At 47.0% G+C, this 23,817-nt stretch overlaps 1 protein-coding gene across 1 annotated transcript in view; it reads right to left on the bottom strand.

The window, feature by feature from the left end:
• GALNT16 (polypeptide N-acetylgalactosaminyltransferase 16) overlaps nucleotides 1-12,502 on the bottom strand; it is a 77,523-nt gene extending 65,021 nt beyond the window's left edge. The window contains exon 1 of the mRNA XM_068193213.1: nucleotides 12,166-12,502. Coding sequence (XP_068049314.1) covers nucleotides 12,166-12,369 — 204 coding nt within the window. The 5' untranslated portion in view covers nucleotides 12,370-12,502. The remainder of the gene's footprint in view (nucleotides 1-12,165) is intronic.
• Nucleotides 12,503-23,817: the final 11,315 nt, after the last annotated feature.

The raw sequence follows: 23,817 nt of genomic DNA, 5'->3' as shown, positions 1-23,817 counted from the left end.
ACTGAGGTAATCTGGGAGAGGGGATTTCCTCAAGATGTTCCCTGCAGCCACAAGCCAAATTTGTTTCCCCCAAGGTGTCCCAGCCCACTCAGGTTGCATACAATATATGCTAAAGTGGTTTTAGGTGGCCAACCCATCACCAGTCACAGAAATTACAAAGAGTTGGGAGGTGCTCCAAATGTATTATCAATGCAAAATGTAATGAGGGATAGCCACTTACAATCAAGGAGCTACCACAGGACAGAGCTTTAATTGTCTCTAGGATAATAACTAGAAACCAGTAGCAAATTCATTGAATATGTGTGTCAGCATCAGTGCTTGGCACCAGTTGACCAACCATCAGTTTATCTTACTACTGTAAGACTTCCATACCTTCTCTCTGTGAGGTGTCACAGGCAGCTCCTCACAGCACTGACTCCTGCCTGTCCCTAGCAGGACCGCCTGACCCTTTCTCCTCGCAGCAGCACAGCCAACACGCTCCCTACTCGCTCAGCTAATCCACTCTTCTATAACACCCATCCTTACTGGCCCATCCTTATTGGACACAGCTGTGCCCTATTAAGGGCAGGGCTGTTCCTACTCTTTGATAATTAGTACAGCTGCAACTCCTCAGGGGCGACATTGCCGTCAGCACTATCTCTAGTCTCTCACAATCCTTCCTCTCACATATGTGTTGGTACACAATTAATATCCAAGCTGTCTTGGCTTCACTGGTATTTTCATCAGAGTTAATAACCAGAGGTTAGCAGTTCTGAATAACACTTTGCTTCCTTTCAGCAGAGCTCAAGGCTTAGTCTCAGCCCTCCACCAGGGGAATGGGGGAAAGAATGCCTCCTATCCCCAACTCTTTATCTCATTCATGTACAGAGGCTATAAACTCCAGGACAGAAGCTGTCTTTTCTGTTCACATTTGCACAAAAGAGCCCGCAGTCTGGACAGCCAAAGAGATCTGCAGATAAACAGGAAGCACCCAGCAGTACAGGCCTTGTGCGAGGTCTGGGATAGGAGCAAGACAAGTGGGAGATCTCGCACAACTCTTGCATGCCAATTGCTTGAAAAAGGATGACAAGGCAGCTGGTAACTCCAAGCAGGCTCGTGGCAGCCCCAATGGTTTAATTGTTGAACTGGTCTCCCTATCGCACTCTCTCTTCACAGAAGGGCCCCAAACATGTCCCTCACATACCGGAAGAACCTGCTACAGAGACACACATGCAGCTGTGAGCTGTGCACTCCCCTGGTACTCAGAGTTATGTCTAGGGCAGGGAAAAGGAGTTTTCATAGAGAATAGCTTCTCTCCACGTCTGTCCTTTTGCACCTGAACCCTCAGCACACTGCCAACCCTCTACCAGCTCCTGCCAAGCAGTTCCAGGTAATGGCTGGAGTCACCCCCCTGGCAACCCATTACAAATCTGGTCTCTGCATTGCACAGATGCTGAGCCCACCCCAGGATAAGCAGCATCTGACTCATATGGCTCCCAGCTGAAAGGCATTGATCAAAATGCATCTAAATTTATCCCTTTCAGATATGGGACAGTGATATAGGAATTTACCTTGGGAAGAAAAATATTGAAGAGAAAATTTAAAGCAAATTCTGACCTCAACGGAAATCTTTTCCATTCAAATTCAACTCACCTACTCAAGACCACAAAGATACAAATTGCCTCTAATGATTCAAAATAACCTTCTGGCAACACTCTTCATGGCTGTCCTTGCCACAGAGAATGGTGAAGACCACACTTCAAGCTCCTCCAGGGCCAAGAAATTAAATGCAGCAGTGGGAGGTGTATTTCTAGCAGAATTATAAAAGCACTAACAGGAAGCTGGACAAGAAAATTGATGATGTACTGTGGAGACTCAAAATTTACCTAGTCTTTATGAATCTGTCACAAGACTTAGTTAAGCAATTTCCTGGACATTTAATAAATACCATGTGCAGCATTATTTCCTAAATTCTTAGATTCACTGCTACACGAACTAGGGAATCCAAATGGTCACCCTGCATTTCTACTTGTAACACTTTTAAGTATTCTTCCGTGGTCAACAGCACCACCCAGCCACAGCCCTCCCTCCTGCCCCCCCCCCCCCCCCCCAAACAAGTCAAGATACTTAAAGTTTAGATCTTCTGAAGCCACGATGAAGGAACTGCACAGAACTGCATTCTGGGGTTTCTGAACATGCAGCCCACTGGCAGGACCAAGTTCCTCTTGCACACTGGGTGAACTGGGGAGCCTTACACAGCTCCTATGCTACAAGAGGCACAGAAGAATAAGAAGGGAATCCCTCCATACACCCAGTTCCCATCACCACTCTCCCATCCTGCAGCTGCTGGTCCTGCCCAGCGGAGTGCCCGAAGTCCCTGCTCCTGTCTCCAGGCAATCTGTAGGCAGAGACTGATGCCGGTGTGTGGGGCAGCTGCCACAGCTCAGGAGGTGGTGAGCATCCTGCGCAGACCCTGCAATAACGCGGGCACAACAGGGGAGGGAGGGTTTTCTCACCTTTTCTTCAGCACTTGCAGTGGTGTTAATACCTGTTTATCCATTCTTGGCCATTCTTTATGATGTCTCTTAGGAGCTATTGGGCAAAAGCAGGAGAATACAGAGCATTCCAATCTCCTTTAAGCTCAATGCGACAATTTTAATCCTCTAACTAAAATGAAAGAGGGGGGAAAATGAGATGGACTATGACAGGTTGGAAGGACTAAATCCCTGTTAACTAGGGCATCAAGATTTAAAAGGCTCAGCTTTGCACACATCAAATGTCTCTCACAAGGTCCTCACAGAACACTGTCCCCTCCAATTCCTCAGTGCAAGTGGACTCCCACTGCCCCAAGGATGCTGGCGGTGGGCAAGAGAACACTATTGCCATGACATTGCCATGCCATGACTGATGCATCCAAACCCATAGGGGTGGCAGAAGCACCCAGGTAGCCCTTTTGAGTCACAGATACAAGGGGTAGCAAAGGTACCAACCACACAGGGCCGTGATGCGCAATTAACAGCTGAACAGCAGCAGAGAGAAGAATACAGCCATAACCTGTATTTCACATTAGCCCTGCCTCACACAATGATTTGTATCACCCCACCATGTTTCCTTTCAACTCCAACATGTCTTTCCTGAAAGTGAGGATTTGGGCCCAAGAAAATTAATGAGTAAATAATTCACAATGCATAATTTTTAATAATGCTGTAAGGATGCAGGCAGATCAGCAGATTTTCCCTGTTGCCAGATGTGACTCAATCTGTATCCTGTGCTGTAAGGAGAGTGTTTGCTTTCACTGTTAACCATCTCCTCACAGCTCGCCTAACATGTAGCATGAGATGGATGTCTGTTCAAGGACCTGAGCCAGCAGTCCAACTGCTCACTTAAAATCACATTCAGCCAAAGGCAGCTTTTGATAGGTGCTTGGGCAGCTTCTCCAAGGCCAGACCTCACTTAACCTCATCTCATCGTTTCCTGGCCTGACAGATTCACAGTTAGTCCTGATGGAATGCTGATTTCCCAGCCCTTCCCAAAATTTCTTATTGGGTGCCCAGCCAGTGTGGTCCAGTTTTCCCAGCACAGACTGGAAATGCCCCAAAATGTCCAATGGGGCCACTCAGCTAGCAGGCATGGCACAGCAATGTGGCATTCCAAGGCACGGCACAACCAAACACAGGGAGGATACAAACAGACACCAAGTTCATTCAGATTTGTTCCAAGAGAATTTTTGGAATGGTTACCTCATTGCAGACTGTCCATCCTTCTGCTGCCAACCCAAGCTCAGTATAAACACCACCCTGCACCTGAGCAATGAGAGAAACACCCCTGTGCTCACCCCAGCCTGCCCCTGACAGAGGAGCCAGCTCTGCAAGTGAAGCACCAACAGAGATGTGGCAACTGAGCGTCCCTAGGCCAGAAATAGGGTTATGGCCCTGCCTGTTTGTTAATGCTCCTGCCAACCCCTCAGAGGTCACTGTGAGAGGCTGTTCCCTATCTTTAGGCATAAAACAGGTAGTTCAGCCAAATGGAGACATTTCAGAAGGTTGGGAGACAAATACAGCCTACTCCATCAGCAGCCTGGTGGCTGATAATTCCTATTACACAACCAGATCTGAATAAATCTCACTGAAAGGTATAAAGAAAAAAAATCCACCAAAAATGACATGCATATTACAGCACCTGGGAAATACAGCATGATCACGCACACCAGGACTTAGCAGTGAGTGCTTGCGCCATTCCCAGTTTTTAACTCCAATACTTCACCATTATTTTTTACAATTTCAAAAGACTACAGGGAACTACATAGGAAGCACACAATTATTTCAATTTCATTGTGTGGATGTGATGGCTCCCATTTGCACTGCCACTGTATCCAGATTCCTGTACTCAGAGACTAACTGACCAGTTACCCAAGGAGCTGCACTGCCTTTTGCACCTCTTCCTTACTCACTACACTCTTCCCTATTCATTACACTTTTTACTGCATAGTTAGTACCAAAAGGCACAAAGTTACAGCATGGCATTACTGGGCATGACACTCTGGCACCAAATACTTTGTTCAGGACACTCAGCATGCAAGCAAACATAATTTTTCCAATTTTGTCCAGCAGAAAGATTTTTTCCAGAGAACCTCTGAAAACACTTTCATTGGTTAGAAGCACTTTTCTAGCCAAGCCCTAGCTGTTTCAGGGCAGTTATCCAAAACAATAAAGGTAAGAAAAAGAGTCCTTTTTTTCCTCACAGGCCCACAAAATGTCTGATACAGATTTCAGCACAGGTGCTTTCTCTCTCTGCTACTGTTAAACAAAGCCTCCTCAAAAAGATCATATTACAGCTTACAAGATGAAAAATTTGTGAAGTGGGAGAATTGAAAACAAGAGGTTAAAGCAGATAATTTTCTGCAGCTTTAGCTGAATGTCATCAGTGACCATGCCGTAACAGTCAGATGTTAGAGCACTGCCCCAGCCCAACCATGGCAGCCTTGAAGCCTGAACTGCAAAGTCAACCCTCCAGCTTCACCATGGCAAGAGGACCAACCAGGCATCATCTCACGAGCCAAAACAGCTTCCCAGCCCTGGGGCAGCCACATGTGCCAGCTTCATTCACATCCTGGGGATGCACAGGGACACTGACAGCGCTGTGAGACCTGCAGTGGCACTGCAGAGGGAGCTGAGGCAGGTCTCTGCAGGGACGATGCCCCTGAAGGAGGCAAAAGAAAGTAGCGCCAAAGGGAGCGTGCAGCTGCTTATCAAAAACCTTGTCTCTACCCACACTGAGAAATTACCCATATGTGCTCAAAGCACATCACAACATGGGGAATTTCTCTGCAGAGACAGGGCCCAAGAGACCACTATATTCTTTTTTTACTTACCTCCACAGCCCCAAACACAACTGGGACATGGAAATCTGAAGCCGACCATCCACCTGCAGTCCTTTATCACTTTTATTAGTTGCAAGAATACGTGCTTGTAAAGACACAGCAAAAGACAGCAGTGGGTAATACACAGCCTTTATTAACAAATCCTATTGTTCAGTGCATGAAGCAGCCCATGCTGTGCCTTCAACACCTTCCTCTTGCAGCAGATCGGCCATGACCTTCTACATTTCTGCTAATCCTGCTCCTTGTTCAGAGGGTATACAAAGGGAGAATTCAACCACATGTTTTGCTAAGGTTACCTCTCTCATCTCCAGCCCTTTACAAAACTTGCAAGCTAAGCTGCCCAAAAGCACTGTGAACTAGATAAAATTTTCATTTTAGACTTTGGGGAAACAGAGGCATATGAAGAGCCTGTAAGGAAGATGAGTTCACCTCAGTCAATAAGGCAGCTCAACTCCCACTCCCCAGGTCTCCACTGTGGTTCAATCTTTACCTTAATGGGATGTGTTGTGGATCATGGCCTCTGCACCAGTCACAGTGCCAGCAGTGCCAGCTGACAGGACAACCCCAAAGAGCCCACAAGCCTACTGCAGGAGCTGGCAGATAGGGCTGGAGTGGCACATGAGAGCAGCATACACAACCAAAACAGTAAAGAGAAAGTAAGGTCCTGGGACTCGCACTGAGGTGACATGGAATAGGAACAACCAGCTGGCATTCTATGGGGAGCCAAGGAAGAGCAAGAGATCCCACTTTGCTGGGCTCTGTCCTGGGGCTTCCCCTGCAGAAGTGAGACAATGCACATGAGCCAGGGTCCCCTGCTGTCCCATGTCCTTCATCCCCAGCACATTTGCCTCTGTTTGTTTCATTGCCTTTGTGCTCTGCACGCTTTTCTAACAGGAATAATCAAGTCAGTATTCAGTGCTCCAAAATGGGCTCCAAAAAGATGCCACAGAGATTAAAAAAAAAAAAAAAAAAAAAAAAAAAAAAAAAAAAATCAGTGCTGCAAGGGTCTGGCCCCAGCACGAATGGCTGTCACAAAACCCCGAGCATTAAGGGCTGTGTCCCCCACCCTAATACAAACTGGGAAGAGCAGAGGCCATACAGGTGCTGGCAAGAGCCCGGCAGGTGCTGGATTTTGGCAGTGGAATGGGCCAGGCTGAACAACACAGACAAACCCAGCAACTGGCAGCTTCTTTTCCATGTCATTTTCAACACCCCAGATATCTGCAGAGACACAGGGAGGAGAGCTGCTTTGCGGGATGGTAGGACAGAGAGATGAAGTTTCCTCCACTCTTCCTTTAAGTTGAAAGGAAGACGTTTTAAGAAAACAAGAGCATTTTGTGAGCTGTTGAACATGGCAACTTCACTGGTTTGCTCACCATACCTTCCTGGCCTCAAGGTGTGCTGCTGCTGCAGCCATGGTGGTCTGGCTTACAGACAGCATCACAGCCCTGGGGAGACCACAGAGCCTCCTGTGCTCTGTCCACATGTATGCAAGCTCAAACATGGACACTCAGCATAAGAGCAGAAAGAAACATACAGAAACAAATGTGTGATCCTTGCCCCAAAAAGCAGGAGACTCAAGAGGGACCAATTGCTATGAGTAAAATGGTAAGGAAGCTGCTAAAATGAACTATGGCACCTCATTAAAAATTAGGCCTTTTCTCTCCATAGCCCAGCAGGTCATGAAAATAAGCCTGACAATATGCAATGGAAGGAAATAGTGCTGATCCCCCTCTTGCTGTGTTTGTTGGTTTCTTTATTTATTTAGGATCCACCTCAGTTTCTGGAGTTACATGCCTGAGGCTACAAGACCTGCCTCCAGGGATTCACACATGCAGGAGCCTCATGGGACACAGGTCCCTGAAAAATGATATCATTTAGCAAATCATGAAAGTTGCACCTTATCCCAGTTTTGAGGAAAAGAGCATCATCTGAAAACTGCACACAGAGGAAATTATGAAGGGATGAGAATAAAATCATTCATGAACACGTGATGAACATCAGCCAGCACCTGCTCTGTGGGGTTCAGATACCCAGGAGGCAAAGGCAACACAAAACAAAAGCAGCAGAGTGTGCTGCTAACTAGGTGTTCCAGGGTCTGAAGAGCATGCATCAAGGTGGTCTTACTTGGGGCAAATACAAGCATGGCTAAATGTACCAGTTTGGCAATTCAGAGAAGCAGGTAAAGCCCAGCCACTGCCTATTTTCTGGCCAAACAAGATGTGGGAATTAAACAATTGACATCTTTCCTCGCCAACTTGTTCTTTGCCTACACACACCACCTGTTCTGAGCCAAGCATCCCAGTGGAGTCTCCTGCTTGCTGTCTCACCACAGGCAAGTGACACACAGTTCAGTGATGTTTGCAGAGCATTTAGAAACCCTTAGCTACAAGGGAAAAGGATGCCTTGATCTCATCTCCCCAGTGTTCATTTTACATGGCTGAGCACAGAGGTAGGGAGCAGACAGGAGGGCTGAGCTCAGGCAACCCGAGCCAGCATTACAATGCAGGGCCTCTCCACGGCCAAACCAGCTCCAGTGGGATCACAGAGCAAGTACACAGGTCACAAAAGTTGGCAGGATGAAAACAAGAGACAGCATACCAAAATCCAACGAGCAATTGACAAAGATAAGAGGCATCATACCTGCTCCAAAGAGCAACAGGGCATCAGTCTAACACAATTCAGAGCATTTAAAAAATGATACTTTTATCTCCTACTCCCAAGCATGTTGCTGCTTCCCTGCCACCCCAGAGAAGTCAGCAAGCTGGAGAACCCTGTGGGCAACCTCACATCCTGCTTTTGACTAGGGAATAGGAGAAAATACTCCCACCCTCAGCTCACAGTCAGCCAACAGAAAAGAAAAATATCTCTTTCAAAGCTGCCTACCAACTATCTCTCTCACTAACAAGCTTTGCCCACGCTGCAGCAATGGCCTTGCTCTCTTCACTGGGACACAAGTGTGCTGGGCGAGCTTCCCATGCTGCAGTCTTTAGACAGGGAAGAACAGAGCCCTGGGCTCTGCTCATCAGTGCCATACTAAAGCAGATATGCAGCACATGGTGAAAAATTAACCAACTGCACATAGTGCAGGAATGATGCCAAAGCCCTTCTAAAGACACATAGTGCAGCTTCTGGCCTTTGGAAATTTCCTGGAGACAGGAAACAACCTTTTGCCTAGAAGAGACAGAAAAGAGTCCAGGGAGGAAGCTCATCTTCCAAAAACACAGAAGCTAACTGTCAGAGGTCTTAGGGCTCCTTCTAATTGATATGAAACTATGCTGTGCTCCAGAGAAAAAATGCATTTCTAGGAGTGTGGTACTCACTTGTGTTTATAGCCTCTGTGGTAAGTGGAAGGAGAAGCATGCATGAGAGCAGCATACACAACTCGTCATGTCACCAAGTGAGCCCTGCCATTTGCCAATATCTGAATTTTCATTTCAAGCATCTGTAGAGCCTGTTTGTGAAGAGCCTATTGCAGAGATGCCACATGTCAAGATTTCTATCTATAAAGCAGATATCTGTAGGATCACTATTAATGCACAAGCTGTTTCTGGGACACTGATCTCTGATAGCTCCATGCCCCAGCTTAAATATTCAAAGATTTCCCTGCTGACTCCAGGAATCTGACATCCAGAGTTTAAGTTCAAAGTTGCACTAATAAATATGATGTCAACAAATAAAAAACAGTTTCAAGCTGAGACTTGCATTTGACTACTGTGTTTACCTGAGATGATTTTTATTCTTCACATTAAGAGAGAATAAAGAAGAAAAACACGAGCCCAGAAAACACTTCAGTTTTTAAACCCATGCAATACACTTTCATTTGCCCAGGATTTGAAATGTCATAGCATAGATGCAAGAGCAGAACTCTTGGACTCCCTCATCCAAAATAAAGATTTTTTCTTTTTCCCAGACAGAAAAGCAGCCAATTTTAGAAAATTGAAAAAATATTTTTCCAGAGACCCATAAGTCAAGAGTCATCCTTATTTGCAGATGAGCCCAAACCTGAACTCCAACATCATCACTCATGCAAAGCAGAGGAAACCAGAAGCTGGATCAAAATGGGCAGCTTGTCTCAGTGGCTCTGCAGAAAGCCAAGGGATAGAGAAGCACACAGAGCACAAGCACGCCTCCCCTTATACATGACTGCCATCGTACATTAAGTCAAATAATCTGACTTTGAGGGGAACGAACTCGGGGATGAGGGCTCTGTGCTGCCAAAGGACAGCTGCTTCTCTAGATTTGTTTTTTCTCCAGTGGGCAATAGAACTGGCACATTTCCTGTGCTGGCTGGGAGAGGGTAGTGGGCTGTGCTGGGGAACAAAGCCGGCCACATTCTGTGGACCATCGGCACAGCTACTGCCCTGCCCTGACCAGTCCTCCGGCTCAGACCACGAGACCCGAGACCCGCAGCTCAGACCCTGCTAGATGCCACACCCTGAGGGACAGCGCTGTCCCCAGACATCCACCACCCCTCCTGCCCTGTGTCCACATGCAGTCTCTTCCCTGCTCCTGCCCCAGCAGCGCAGGCAGAGGCCAAGGCTGGGACAGCTCATTGTGCACGTCATACACACTCCCCACAGCCATAGCACTGCATAGTTACATGAGTACACACACTGAATTTTACCACCTTGCTCTCACAGCAACCCACCAAACCCTTGGGAAACCTGCGTGCATGAGGGAAAGCCCAAACGCCACAAACCCTTCCTGTTTCCTTCTCCATCCAAACACATCATGGCAGGTCAGGATGTGAAATTTCCACCATGCCTCACTAGCAGGTGCATAAGGAGAGGGTCCTCCTTCATCTCAGCTGCTACTGAGAGCCCTACTGGGAGGGCTGGCACATCCTGGGACCCGAGTTACAGAGGGACTTAGATGCAAATTTTTCTCTGCTAAGGGATTTCAGACATGGAGCAGTGCTGGAATGATTTACATGGTTTTGAGAGCAGGACCAGATTTGTAGTGGCTGTTGCACGGCGATGTATCTTGTAAGGAGAGGCTTTGTGGTTAGCCACGAGCACATACTGCCCCCCACAAACAGCAGCAATATAATCACATGTGGCACTACCACAGCATCCTCCTCATGAGGATTTTAAGGTGCTTGGCAGATGATACGGATTCATGTAACCTCACAAGCCCTCTGAGAGGGAGCAAAGTAAATGCTATAAAAAACCAGAAGGGATAAGCAAGGGAACAGAGAAATAAAACTGCTACACCAGCATGTTCAAGCTCACACAAGAAATCAGAAGCTAAGAGCGTCTTCTTCTGCCACTAAGGTGGAATCAAAAAAGCAGGAGTGCTCCAAATCCTCTGTTCAACTCAGCCCTGGCCAGCCTAAGAGCATTTCCCGGTGCACCCAAAGGGCTACAGCAAAAGCAGCACTCGCACAGAACTCCTCACCATAGTCATTTCCACAGTCCTGCTCCACAGAGGGTCCAAAGCAGAGCAGCCTGAACTGCCGGCAGCCCCCAGCCCTAGTGAGCAGCAAATAACAGAAGTGCTCTGTCCAAGAGCCTCAGCCTTGACTTTTGAGTTTCAGCAGCTGCAAGCAATGGCCAAAGGGCTCAGCTGAAGAGTTTCCACCCTGCTGCCTGAGGGCTGGGACTGCTCTGACTGCATTTTCCAAACATTCACAGGGCTTCCCAAACACCTATACACACGTTTCCCATCCCCGCTTTACAAGTGAAAAAAAGCAAGACACAGGCCAAAAAATCCCAGTGCCAGCCAAGGAGGGAGGCGGGCAGCCCTGGCGTCTGGCCCCTGCTCGACTCTGACCGGGCTGCTGCTTTTGTTCACTTCCATGTGTGCGTAACCAGCTGACAAATGGATTCGCAGCCAAAGAGTGACACACAGTGCAGTTCCCCAACAGCTTCAGCTGGATCACTGCTGGGAATGGTATTGCTGGGCCACTTCTTGCTCCAGGGGCTGATTTATTTTTTATGAAGCTATTGCCTAGAGTTGGGAGAGCTTTATTGATGCTATTAAACAGGCTGAAGGAAGGACAAATCAACGCCACAGACAGAGCAGGAAGATCCTCATCATCCTCAAGTCAGGAGCTCAATTTTATCCCCCTACTGAGCCCACAGATACCCAAGGAGGGCAGAATGTGGGGCTTTCAACAAAACTGAAGTAGCACATCAGGACACTGCTACCACTCCTCGGGTTAGGAACGGAGCCCTGGGGGCTCCCGCCATCTCCCTGCCCAAACTCTAGCCTGAGCCCGACTCAGACTGCTACCTCTGCTTTAAAAGAGACAAAAGTCCCGAGTGGCCCAGGTCCCCCACCTGGCAGCCAAGCGGAGGGGGCCGAGGCAGATGTTGGTACCAGCTGTACAGTCACCCGCAACCCCCCGGCCCGATGCTCGGAGCCCGGCTGGCCGGAGGAAGGGCTTGTGAGAGGTCATGGCTCTCAGCTGGTCCTGACGGGAAAGCACTCTGATCACATACATGCGTGTGTGCATACACATATCTGTATGTGAACACCTTCTGAACGCGAACTAAAAACCTTCCAGCTGTTTCACCCGCCTTTTTCCCTGGCCAAGGGCAGAGCCCGGGCTGAGAGCGGCGCAGACAACTCGGCAACACTTTACCCACGGCATTACTCTATTCCTCCGAGAGTGCCCACCCTGCTCCCCGATCGTAGCGGCTGCCATGGTGACAAGCACGAATGCTAAAATAAACAGAAAGCAACCCGAAGGCAAAGCGCAGCCCTCCGCCGGCGTACCCCGCGCCCGCCGCAGCGGCTCCCTCCCCGAGCATCCTCCCCGCCGCGGCTGGACGGGATGCTGGCGGCCGCCGCTCACTCACGATGAGGGGGATGGTCCTCTCCTCCCGGCGCAGCTCCAGCCTGCCGGCCGCCCTCTGCTCGCTCCGGGCGCCGCCGCTACCGCCTCCGGCGGACCTGCCGGCAGCCGCCGAGCGGGGCTTGTTGTCCTGCCATAAGTAGTAGAAAGTGCCCAAGATCCAGGCGACGGTCAGGATGGCGATGGCATTAGCCCTGATTCTCCTCATGCCGAGCGCCCCGGGGGAGCCTGGGAGCGCTGCCTCGACGGGCAGGAGCGGCTGCGGGAGGAAGAAGAGGAGAGGAGGAGGCGGCGGCGCGGCTCCCCCGCCCCTCACCGCTCCGGCTCCGGCTCCGGCTCCGGCTCCGGCTCCGGCCCCGGCCCCGGCCCCGGCCCCGGCCCCGCACCGCCCAGCCGCCGCCGCCGGGTCCTAACGCCTCGCCCGCTCCGCCGCAGGGGGCGGAGGGCTCCGCACCTCCTCCTGCTCCTCCTCCTCCCGGCCTGGCCGGCGCAGGGAGCGGGGCCGGCGGCCGACGGGGATGCGCTCGGCGCCGCAGCTGCAGCGGGGACGGAGCGGCAGGGCCCCCGTGGCGGGGAGCGGGTGACACGGGCTCAGCCCCAAGAGACGGCTGCTGGGACGCGGACGGCGCACCGGCCTCCCCTCCTGCACCGCTGCCCGGTGGGACTCGTGTCTCTACTGCCATAGTCGTGCCCGTAAGGCAGGCAGCCAGCGAATACACCGTGGCAGCCCATGGCACACGGGATCTAGGCACCCACTCCATGGAGATGAGCCCATCTCCCACTGAAGCTGTGGTTGTTGACTGGAGCAAGGCTCTTGGGCTGACAATGGAGCTGCCCAAGCCCCCGCTTCCATCGCTGCCACACGCAACAGTCACACCACATACCTGGGCCAGTGCCACATCCTCGAGGCCTTTCAAGCCCTGCGAGAGGACAAGCATAGCAGTGGAGAGGCAAAGATGATACGATTCCACATTACAGGGCACTGCTAAAGCTCAGCTTAAACAACACAGCATGCAGCTTGTGAAACCAAGTGACATTTAGACACAGTGCAGCTGCTGAGCAACTATGGCTTTAAGGTTTGCAAGAGCAGGAGGAGGTACCGAGAAAACTTACAGGGAAAACAAATGTTTAGTAAAAAAAGGTGGTTCCAAGGCACCGGATAACAGGACTAGATAGAAAATGTGGGTGCTTCCAAGGCACCCGATGAGGGGATCAGAGTATTTGCATTACAGTATGGAAAATGTCATAAGGGCTTCTAAATAATGTTTTGCCCTACTTTCCTCCTGACCACATGCCTCTAACTGTAATTGCAACCTGCCCCACTAAATTGCCCTTTGAGATTTACCTGCACACTGCTTGTTTCCTGAAGTAGAGTACAGTACAAAATTCATTCGTCAGACTCGTTCTGCAGGCACTCAGGGCAGAATGCTGTTTCTAGGACCACCACCTCCCAGGGCTGCAGCACGGCTCCACGTCAACCTCCCTGCAAAGCACACTGTACGCCTGATGTAGAAAATGTTAGAAAGCATCTCACATCCTCCTAGGTACTTTTCCCAATGGCCTGTCAATCCCACATAGCTTCCCAGGCTACCTAGTCACAGTCAGTGTCAAGGGGAAGTTTGAGACATTTAAAAACAAAAGTTTTCCAAAGGATCAACAAAAATAAAATTAGTCTAACCTCTCCAGTCCACATCCTGTGGATGCTGGGCTCCCACTATTTTCAATCTCTTTCACAGTCTTACTGGAAAAAGAGCATCTGCTCTCCTGTGTGGGTGTGGATCCAGCAGCTGCCTGGGCTGCAGAAGGACATGAAGAGAAGCAGAGGAGCTGTACCAAGAAATCAGAAAAGAGGAACACAGGAAGTAAGATATGTTCATATCCATGTGACAGCAGAGCCGGGCTGAATGTCTTCTCTTTCACCACTGTGCAGATCATACCAGACTATGCTTGATTCCTTCTTAGTCTTTTCTCACCTGTTGGTGGGATTCACTACAGAAAAGCAAATCACAAAGAGCAATGGAGACTTTTGTGTGAAACAGGAGAAAATCCTCTGCCCCAAGACTTGAACTAAACAGACTGCCTTCTCCTACTTTTCCAAGCATGCTGCTTCCCTTTTCAACTGCAGCCATTCATTTTCTTCCTGTGTTGCCTCCTCACCCCACTAGCACACCCTATAAGCTGCCATGCAAGCACCATTGACTCTCAAGGGGTGTCATGTAGGGAGGTCTCGGGAACAAGCAGAGTGCTCTGTAGGCAAGCTTCAGCAGAGCTCCAGACAGAAGCCAGGTCAAGAGGTCTTTCTCCAAGGGGCAGTTGTTTCTACTCCCCTCTCCCTGCGGGAATCAGCAGTAGAAAGCAGGATCTGTTTCTGCAGAAACACATTCAGAGTGCTGGGTAGGGAAGGTCTGCTCTAGCCCACAATGTGAGAGACGGTCCGAAGTTTCCTTCATTTGCCTCACAACCGTCGCAAGGACCCTGAAGACCCCTGACAGGAGTTCTGGCCTGGACAAGGTGAACGAAGACGCTTGCCAAGTGACTGTCAGCAGGTGCACTCGCTGTGCTGCTACAGAACTTTGCATTTGAACAGGTTGTGACAAGCGGTGGCTTGTCCCTGGATGCCTGCACCTGCTTCACGGAGCAAGGGGCTCTTCACAATGGCCTATCAGTCTTGCCCACCTTCTGGCTAGATGCCCCTCGCTTTGGCTAAAACTATATAAACTGTAACTTTTTGGGAAGACTTCGGTGCACCCCCACAGACGACGGTGAATCTATGTGGCTGGACCATTGAGGATCTTGTCTTGACGGTGGTAGCTATATTCCCCTTCCCCTCTTTTCTCTCTAATCTTTATTTCCTTTTTCTGCCCCCTCTATCGCATTTGCTGTTGGTACCTAAATAAAAGTGCATTTGTTGTGATTAAACTGATGGTCCCCTGTTGTTTGCCTTTTTACACTTTTGGGATCAGTTAACGAACCATCATGACATCCCGCTCCTCTAAGCAGATCGTGACACACAATCACAGTGAAGGGCCCAGAAAAGCTGTGTTACCCACCCTCTGAGCTGGTGGCAGAGCAGCTCACCATGCCAGCAGATACAGTTCAGCACAGACAAACTGGATTTGCAGAGGTCCTTTATTTATGTTGCCTAAGCTTTGGGACCTATTTGAGCTGAAGAGTGTTAGGAGGTGGCTGGGGCACTACAGCTAGCTGACTGGAAGGAGACAGGACCTTCGGCACAGCTCCAGCAGAAAAAGCATGTACTTACACAGCACCAAGCTTCCACAGGCTTTGAAAGTAATGCAGCAATGTTTCATCTCCAGGGCCCAGATACTTCACTGCAGGATTACTAGCTTGCAGGTCCAAGCTATTGGTACTGAAGGTTCCATTTTCTGCAGCCAGAACTTCAATGATTTAATATCTGACCACCAAACTTTGCTCCAGAATACCACATTTCTTTTAAAACACAGCACACTTCTAGCCTTATATTCTACAGGGATCTCTGACAATATAAATTGTTCCATTCAGGTATAGCTATACTGTAAGCTGTAATGCTGCATGCAGATATTAGCACCAGTCCATCAGAGAAAAGAACACCAGAAGCAGTCTAGCATGGAGATCTTTACACCACACAACTGGCAAAGTACACATACAATGAACATTAACAATGATAAAAAATACTTCAATGATGATCATTGCAAAAGCATCAACTAATTCAATAAATGTCCTAAGATAAATGACCTGAGAAACATAATATAATAAACTAAACAAATCAAGATTATTCAAACCCCACAGCAGAATGATGGGATCTTATCACCATATTTGTTCTTTTTCAGTTCCGTCATAGAGATGTTAAATCTCTTCTTATTTTGTGACAAACTTTGTATAGTGGAAACCTTGTAACAACCCAGGTGGCTGACTTTTAGCATAAGCATAAACTAAGTATTTGGTGAATAATAAAGATACAGAACAAGAGGAGGAATATAATCAGCTACAAAGAGAATTTTGTGTGGGGTTTGAGAACTTTATTTTTTTATAAACACCAAGGCCCTAACCAGCATCACCTTCAATGAAAAGAGATCTCCTAAGGCCATGAATATTAAAAAAGGCGCTCTTGAGAAGCCAGTTTTGTCTTTGGCTGACAGATTAGGTCACATCGTCTAGGACAACACATATGGTGTTTCAAATTGCCCAGATAAAATTGAGATGATCATTATTGCAGGGGAAAAGACAAGCATCATCCAGATTTGTCTTCAGAAAAATGAAGTGTGGCTGCTTTATAGTTATGGCAAGACACAGTGCATGTTTTTGCAGCCATCTGACTTAAAATTTGGCTCAGCTTTCAACTATGAAACATCTGGAAAACACCAAAAGGTTTTTTTCTTAGCACTACTCTGATCTGAGAAATTAGGTCTGCTATATTTGTGGCCTCCAGGCAAGGAAGTGCCATCTGAAACATGAACATAAGGTCTGTCTGGGCTCTGGAAACTGTTTGAGTAAATTCATCCAGATTTTAGCTAAGAACATTTTAAGAAAACTGGCATTAGAGCTCAAGGCCTGAAGCAGGTCATGCTCCAGAGAGAAACAAGAGTAGCATGTTATGATGATGAGGTGGGATGAGAAGACTTGCTCAGAGAGAGGCAGCTCTGCTTGCTCACAGCCAGCCAGCCAGGAGCTGAGCTCCATCTTGTATCTAGGGAAGAGCATCCCCCCAGTTCAGGGACTTTTCAGGGTTTTTTTACAAAAGATCACTCTTCAGAGAGCTCCTCCTGCATGGGTAAAGCAGGGTGTAAAGGAGGTGAGACATCTTACAATGGTTTTTCTCTCAACTTGCTGCCACCCAGTGACTCCTTCCTCTGGCCCACCCCTAGGCTGGACACTCACCCTCCCTGGAGAAGCTCCTGATCCTTTTCCCAAGTAGGGGCAGTGGTCTTCTTCCAGGTCAGGAAGAGGTTGGTAGGAGTGGGTGAAAGCAATTGAAGGGAGAGGACTCACAGCTCATCCCTGATTTCAATTCAAGAAAAAGAGGGAGAAGGGAAAATATTTGTTTCAATGGACAGAAAGAGCTGAAGTTCTTGCCCCATAATGGATGAGAGGCACCTCTGACAGTGTGACCATGACATCTCACCATGCTCTTCATCCAGATCCAGATATTACCCCATAAAACCTCTGAGAGATGTTCACTCATACTGTAATGCCAAGATGACAGTGTGTGCCATCATCCTCCACCACACAGCTGCTGAAAAGAAAAAGAAAAATGTTATCTTGATGACTCATCTACATTGGCCAAATTTCTACACTGCCTAAAGTACTCTCCTTGTTTGAAAAAGCTCTCTTATACTGGTCAGAGGGCATGAGTGTGTGTGTGAGCTTCTGAAAATCCATATTGCTATCATATCACATCCTCCACATCCCTGGCCTCAGACACCACTGGGGAACCACAAGGTGCACCAAAAGTCCAGAAGCTTGTCTTGATCATGTCCTGCCTAGAGCTAGACACTATTCAAGTAGTCTCCAGCCCTCTACTGCCACAGGTACCATAAAAATGACAGTCAGATAAATTACTCCCCTAGGAGTGCCTCAATTTATCCTGATGCCTAATCAAAATAGGTACAGGCGGTAGATGCCAATTAGTTCTGTATTTAACAGAAGATAAGGTGTCTAGGAAGTCATATATGCTGACCAGGACAGAAATGTCTTCTGCGTCCTTGTTTCCAGCCAGCATGTAAACAAGTAACTCAGACCCAAGTTAAGACAAATAGCACAGAGTTAACTGGAAACCAGGATTTCAGTTGCTTTAAACTGTACAATTAAACATTGTCTTAAGTCCTGTTAAGGTCACTGTAATCTTAACATACTTTCATGAGCAGGTTTTTTAAAGGAAAATGAGAGCATAGAAAAGACTTCATAATAAGCTGTAATTAACAGTTTGTTGCACTTGTGCTCTTCAAGTATGAAGAGAAAAAAAATCCGCTAAAAGGCTAACAGTGGCAAGATGAATCTGCTTTGACAGTGTGTAAGAGCCAGGAAAGCCTTCAGAGTGTTTGGCTGGGATTCAGGATGGGAGATGGTGCCATTAATCCCCTCTAAGCCAGGTAACCCCCTTGTCTATCACCACAAGACAAGGTGGGCCTTAGTGAGGAGTGGAGTGGAGAATCAGGCAGGAGTGATCAACAGCCCAGAAAAATGCTCAAAGTTCATATAACCTTTTAAAAGTGTAGAAACAGAACACATATTCAAGTAGTAATAATTACATATTAATGGAACTTATTAACTTGAAAATCCACATAGAATCAGCCTGATTCATTTTATGAGCCTGATACAAATTTTTGCTATCCCTCCTACCTACTTTTCTTATCTTCTTTTCTTACCCCGAGTCATTTGCTTCACTTCCTTGCTGCATCTTTTCTAGGACATAGATTCATTTCTCACCTTCATGGTAAAGCACATAGCACTTTTTATGGTGCTCAGAATTAATTAACAATAAAAATCTTTTTATTACAATCTGAGGTCAATTTGCTCTCCTTTACTGGCATCCCATCACAGCCCTGACTGTGACTTGAACTGCAATTTAATCCTCATAGAAATTCAAAACTTTTACAGCTTAGTGTAGCTACCAGGTTAGTGCTTGTAACAGTCCTATTGGCTGCAAAGGAGAAGCAGTTTGAAATGCTCATCTGGCAAAATGATGAAACTCCTGTCTTCCACTACAGAGGAATTTCAAGTGAAAACACAGCAATCTGGGAAATAACCTGTGAAAAACATCCAATCCAGTTTCTCACACATCCCATAAAAGGAGCTTGCAACCTGCACAGCAGACTGGGTTTGAATAGAGTGCAATGAGAAATGTTTAGCTTTCCTAAAAATCACAGCAATATAATTATTTTTGAAGCTCTATCACTGAAAATAGCTTGGATAATTAATGGAAAAGTTTCCAAAACATGCCAGCCCTGGCACTAAGCATGAGAAACTCCAGGCTGAAGGGAGGCCAGAAATAGGAGCCATGGATCATTCAACTCCAGAGGCATTGCAATGCTGTTTCAGAGAGCCTGATGCCATAATCTGCCTACTGGGATGCAGGTCCATCTCCAGGTTGAACCTGGAATGTGTAAAAAAGCCAGGAAAGGGGTTGGAGTTCAGAGGACATCAGGAATCCCTGTAATGTCAGGAGTACAGTCCAGGCAAATCAATGTAATATTAAATATTTATAAGTTTCTACCTTTCCATCTGTGTTCTGATGGAATATCTTTACTTCCAGGGGGGTGGGTGAAGCAAACATCAAGGATGGCAACAGTATTTATTGAAATGACAGCTTCGGTGGAATTGCAACCATTAAGACTGCTGACCTGCATCAGGCCAGCAAGCAGCTATGTCAGTTTGGAAGGCTCCACAGGGCAGCACACAGACAACTCTCTCAGTATGACACCACTTCTGGTTGAAGAATAAGGTACACAGTCTGTGCCTTGCAGCATTCCTCTCTATAAACAGCAATCCAGGTATTGCTAAGCTTCCACAAGCATGCTGCTAAATTCTTTAGAAGCTCGTGCAGAAATGAAGCTGCTGTCCTTTTTCTGACTTCAGAAAATACTTCTTTAAATATTCACATTTTAGGACAAATATTTTTATCCCCTCCTAAAGGTAAATGCTTTAGATGTGCTGAACAAAATGGCCTCCACCACTTTGGCATAGAAGGGGGGATGGGAATTATGAAGTAAAAAATTTTACTCTTTAAAAAATTACCCCTAATTTTTCCTTGTAATTATCTTCAGTACCTGAATGCACGGTTTGGCAATGAAGAGCTGTCACAGTGGAGCACAGCAGCCAAAAAAAGGAGTGAGAAATGGCAGAAAATGCTTAAGCCACTGTGAATGGAAGTGGTACTCTGATTTGAACACTTGCATGTCCGCAGAAACCCTCAGCACATCACTGCAGTATTTTCAGATGCAGAGATACATCATGACATGCATATACAGGTGTGCACATGTGTTCCACCCCCTTAGATTTGTTTCAAGTCTAATACAAGTTTGCAGCAGATACCACTTTCTCTGGTGCTAGCTGAAAATGAGGAAAATATCCCCCACAGGAGCTAAGAATCATTGCAAGCCTAACAATTTCTGTCTGAAGGTCACAGCAAGATCCAAGAAATGTGCCATATCTAGCAAACAAATAACTAATTCCTTTACAAGCATGTCCACTGCAGCATTCCTTTCCCCACAGACAGAGGATGAAAAAGGCTCTGTGCAACAGTTATACCCATATTGCTTAATGGCATACTGAAGTACACTTAAAGGTTATTTTACTGTAGTAAAATCTATACAGACAAAAATAACCATATCAATAGGTCCAAGTTTAAAGCCCCATGTACAGCACATGCAATCGCAGCCTGCCAACAGTTATGCTGCCATGCATAAGTGTCATTCTGGTCTTTCCTGCTTCATTGCCTGGCTTTGTTTCTGCTCCAAGCAGCCAGCTCAGCCAGGCAGGCAGGCTTTGTCTGAACTCCAGCACAGAGCAAGCTCAGACTCCACCATCACTGCACTTCATGGGCTCTTACAGGCCATGTTCCTGCCTCAGCTGGGCAGCATCAGTCCCTGTACCTGTGTCTCCAGAGATGGGAGGCAGCTGTTCTCTACTTGGCAGCCCCAGAGGCAGCTGAGTGCAGCAGACACAGAGGGAAGGAAGCACAAGGTTCTCTTTATCATCATGTGCAGGGAAGAGCTCAACAGGACAGATGTGACTCACAGGGACGTTTGGCCCCCAACAAACTCTGAAGGATGAGTTTGCTTTGATACCTTTCCAGCCCTCAGGAACTTCTGCAACCTCCCTAAGCAGGGAGAAACAAATGCCCCATGTCTTTCCAAATTCCTCTGCCTGCCTTATCCTTCTTCATGCTCTTTGTAAAAAAGAAAAAAGCTTAGAATAATCCAAGTGAGAGCATCAACAGTGAAGGAAGAGATGTGTCTTCTGCTTACTAGTAGAAAACTAGCAAAACTAGCCTTAGATAGAAAACTTAGATCTCACAGGTTGAAGGCCCTCTGTGATGCAAGGAAGTGGAAATTGAAGGTCTGAACCAGTAAAGCTAAGAATGTCAAATGCGAATCACAATGAAAAATATCAGTTGGATCTGGAAATTAAAGTCCAGCCTCACAGAGTCTCAGAGGGAGGTGCAAAAAGAAATTGCTCACCAGAGGACTGATTTTGGAGAAAACTAGGAATTCCTCAGTCAGGTGTCCCATGCATTGCAAGGAAAACCCAGGCACACTCAGTGCAGCATTGGCTGCTTCAGAACAAGTCTGCTGTAAAGAGGAAGGAGTCCAGTTACAAAAGTGAATGAATGTTAGCTGTATGGCAAGGAAGAAGAGGCAGAACAGAAAGTGGATTGCTCTTACTGCAGATAAAACAGACTAAAGTGCCTTACAAAAACTTGGTGAATCTGGGGTCCTATGGGAGAAGAAAAATAATGACAGACCATCTGCTATCTGGTGTGCAACTAGCACCATATTAATCTAAATCTGAAGTTGTTTTAAATCATCTGCAACAGAAATGATTTGTGATGACATCAGACTATTAGGTCACTGTCCATTCATCATGAGCTGGGGCTCACCCAAATTTCCATCCATAGTTAGACCACCGGCCACTACATTATAAATAACAAAACCTGTAATTCATTTTTGGCTCATATGCAGTTCTTTCACTAATAAAACATTGAAATCAGTGACCTGCACTGTCTTCCATGGACCAAACTGAGGCAGACTGTGCATATTCATTTTTTTGCCCCCAGACTGAGCAGAAGTCAATAAATGAGCTATAGCCAGTGCACTGAGAATTAGAAGGGTTTGATGGTGCTTTTAATTTTATACCTCTGCCGAATTTGTAATTTCTTGATCTTAGCCCATGCATCATGCTTTGGATGTGGATTTATTGAAGTCAATATTTCACAGCTTTGAGCAAGATTCAGAATACAGTTTATGGATGCAAGAGAGGTCAGAAATAAAGAAGTGGAACACAAGAGGTACAGCTTAAGGAAAGAACTTTCCTCTCATTTCTGAAGACTGATCAGCTGTGGCTCTGAAAATTCTGTTCAGCAGTTTGGTCTCTTCAAAATGTCCCAATCTCACTCTATTTCTCTTCCCCAACCCTCAAATATTCTGCTGCATTTGGGAATAATTTTTTCCAGCCCTGTTACACTGTTTCCAGCTGTGCTGCACTTGAGGTGCAATGCCCTACCACCACCCCACCTCCTGAAGTATGAGCAGCTACTGAGGCAGCACCCCTTTCCAAGGGGTTAGAAATAACAAGAAGAGACTTCCCCATGGGAGCTGCCTGAAGGAGCAGTGATACATTTCCTACATTCATTGTGTGTGTTTTGGGTATCCTTGATATGAAATTAGCAGGGAACAGGAGCAACAGCTGAAATTGTGAGGTCTGCAATGACTGAAGTCAAGATGTCCGTTCCCTGGTACTGCCTCTTACTCCTCTGCTCCTGCTGGCCCCTGGTGATGTGACAACTTCCACTGCAGTTACACTCCAGTGCCCAATTCCCTAGCATGCTCCTTTGTACCGGGCTACTGTGTCTCAGCAGGAATCCAGGCTGCCAGTAGTGCATAAATGCACATTGCTCGGAGCCTGAGGTGGAGACATACAGATGTAATGCCTTTTATTTTCTTTTGTCAGAAAAATGTAATTTACTTGCTACTACTATCACTGTTAAAAGAGAGAGGAGCTTGTCAATACAAAAGTAATACTGCTTTAGTACACTGATAGCATTAAACCAGTGCAGCTTCCTCAGGATGGAGCCAGCTGCTGGATTCAAGGTGTTTATAGCATGACATTGCCAGGGAAATGAGCTATAAACACCTAACAGGCCTTTGCACCCCCCTTGACAGCATCACATTTCAGTTAGATAAACAAAAAGACCATCCAGAAGTCCACCTCCAATCAAAATAATAATTAATGCTATGCAAACAAGGTCTGAATTTCTGGCTATCCTGACAGAGACATTTGCATCCAGAGGGTCCTCTCTAGATGGTCTGTACTAGCTTAGAAAATAGGTCCCTCGAGGCATATCAGTGGGCATTAACAGGCCATAGTCAGTGAAGACCACCGACATTTAAGTACTTCACTGCTGAAGACAGCCATGATGTTCCTCAAGCCTGCACAAATGATACCTGCTCATCTGACTCCTTGCCACTAATGTCCTTCTCCCCAGCTGGCTCGTCATCCAGCTACCTTGCAAGTGTCTTGTTCACACAGTGCAGCTGTTGATAGGCAGGCAGTTTCAGCAGGGGCAATGAGGACCACAAAAGCAGCTCTAATGCCTTTTTTGTCTCCTTCATGTTCAATCAGCAGAGCAGCAAGGTTAACACGCACAGATAGAGTTTCTACTCCTCTGCCATACATAGAAATTGGGAAGTCTGGTTACAGGTTTCTGACAATGTTCCCCAACATCCTTTTATGTCACTATCACCACAATTCACTGACAAATACATGAAGGAGAGTGGAAAAGTCCCTTTCTTCCTTATCAAATCAGCACACCTAGAGCGCTGAATCTTTGGGGTTAAAACATGCAAAATAACTTGTTACCACCAAATCTGCCTGAACACCATCATTTCATCCACAGACTCTACGTTTACCATTGCACTCTGCATCCCCCCATCCGTGA

This window comes from Anomalospiza imberbis, chromosome 6 (assembly GCF_031753505.1).
Source record: "Anomalospiza imberbis isolate Cuckoo-Finch-1a 21T00152 chromosome 6, ASM3175350v1, whole genome shotgun sequence".
Classification (NCBI taxonomy): domain Eukaryota; kingdom Metazoa; phylum Chordata; class Aves; order Passeriformes; family Viduidae; genus Anomalospiza; species Anomalospiza imberbis.
Note: the sequence above shows the minus strand (reverse complement) of the source record. Positions and strands in the feature narration are given on the sequence as shown.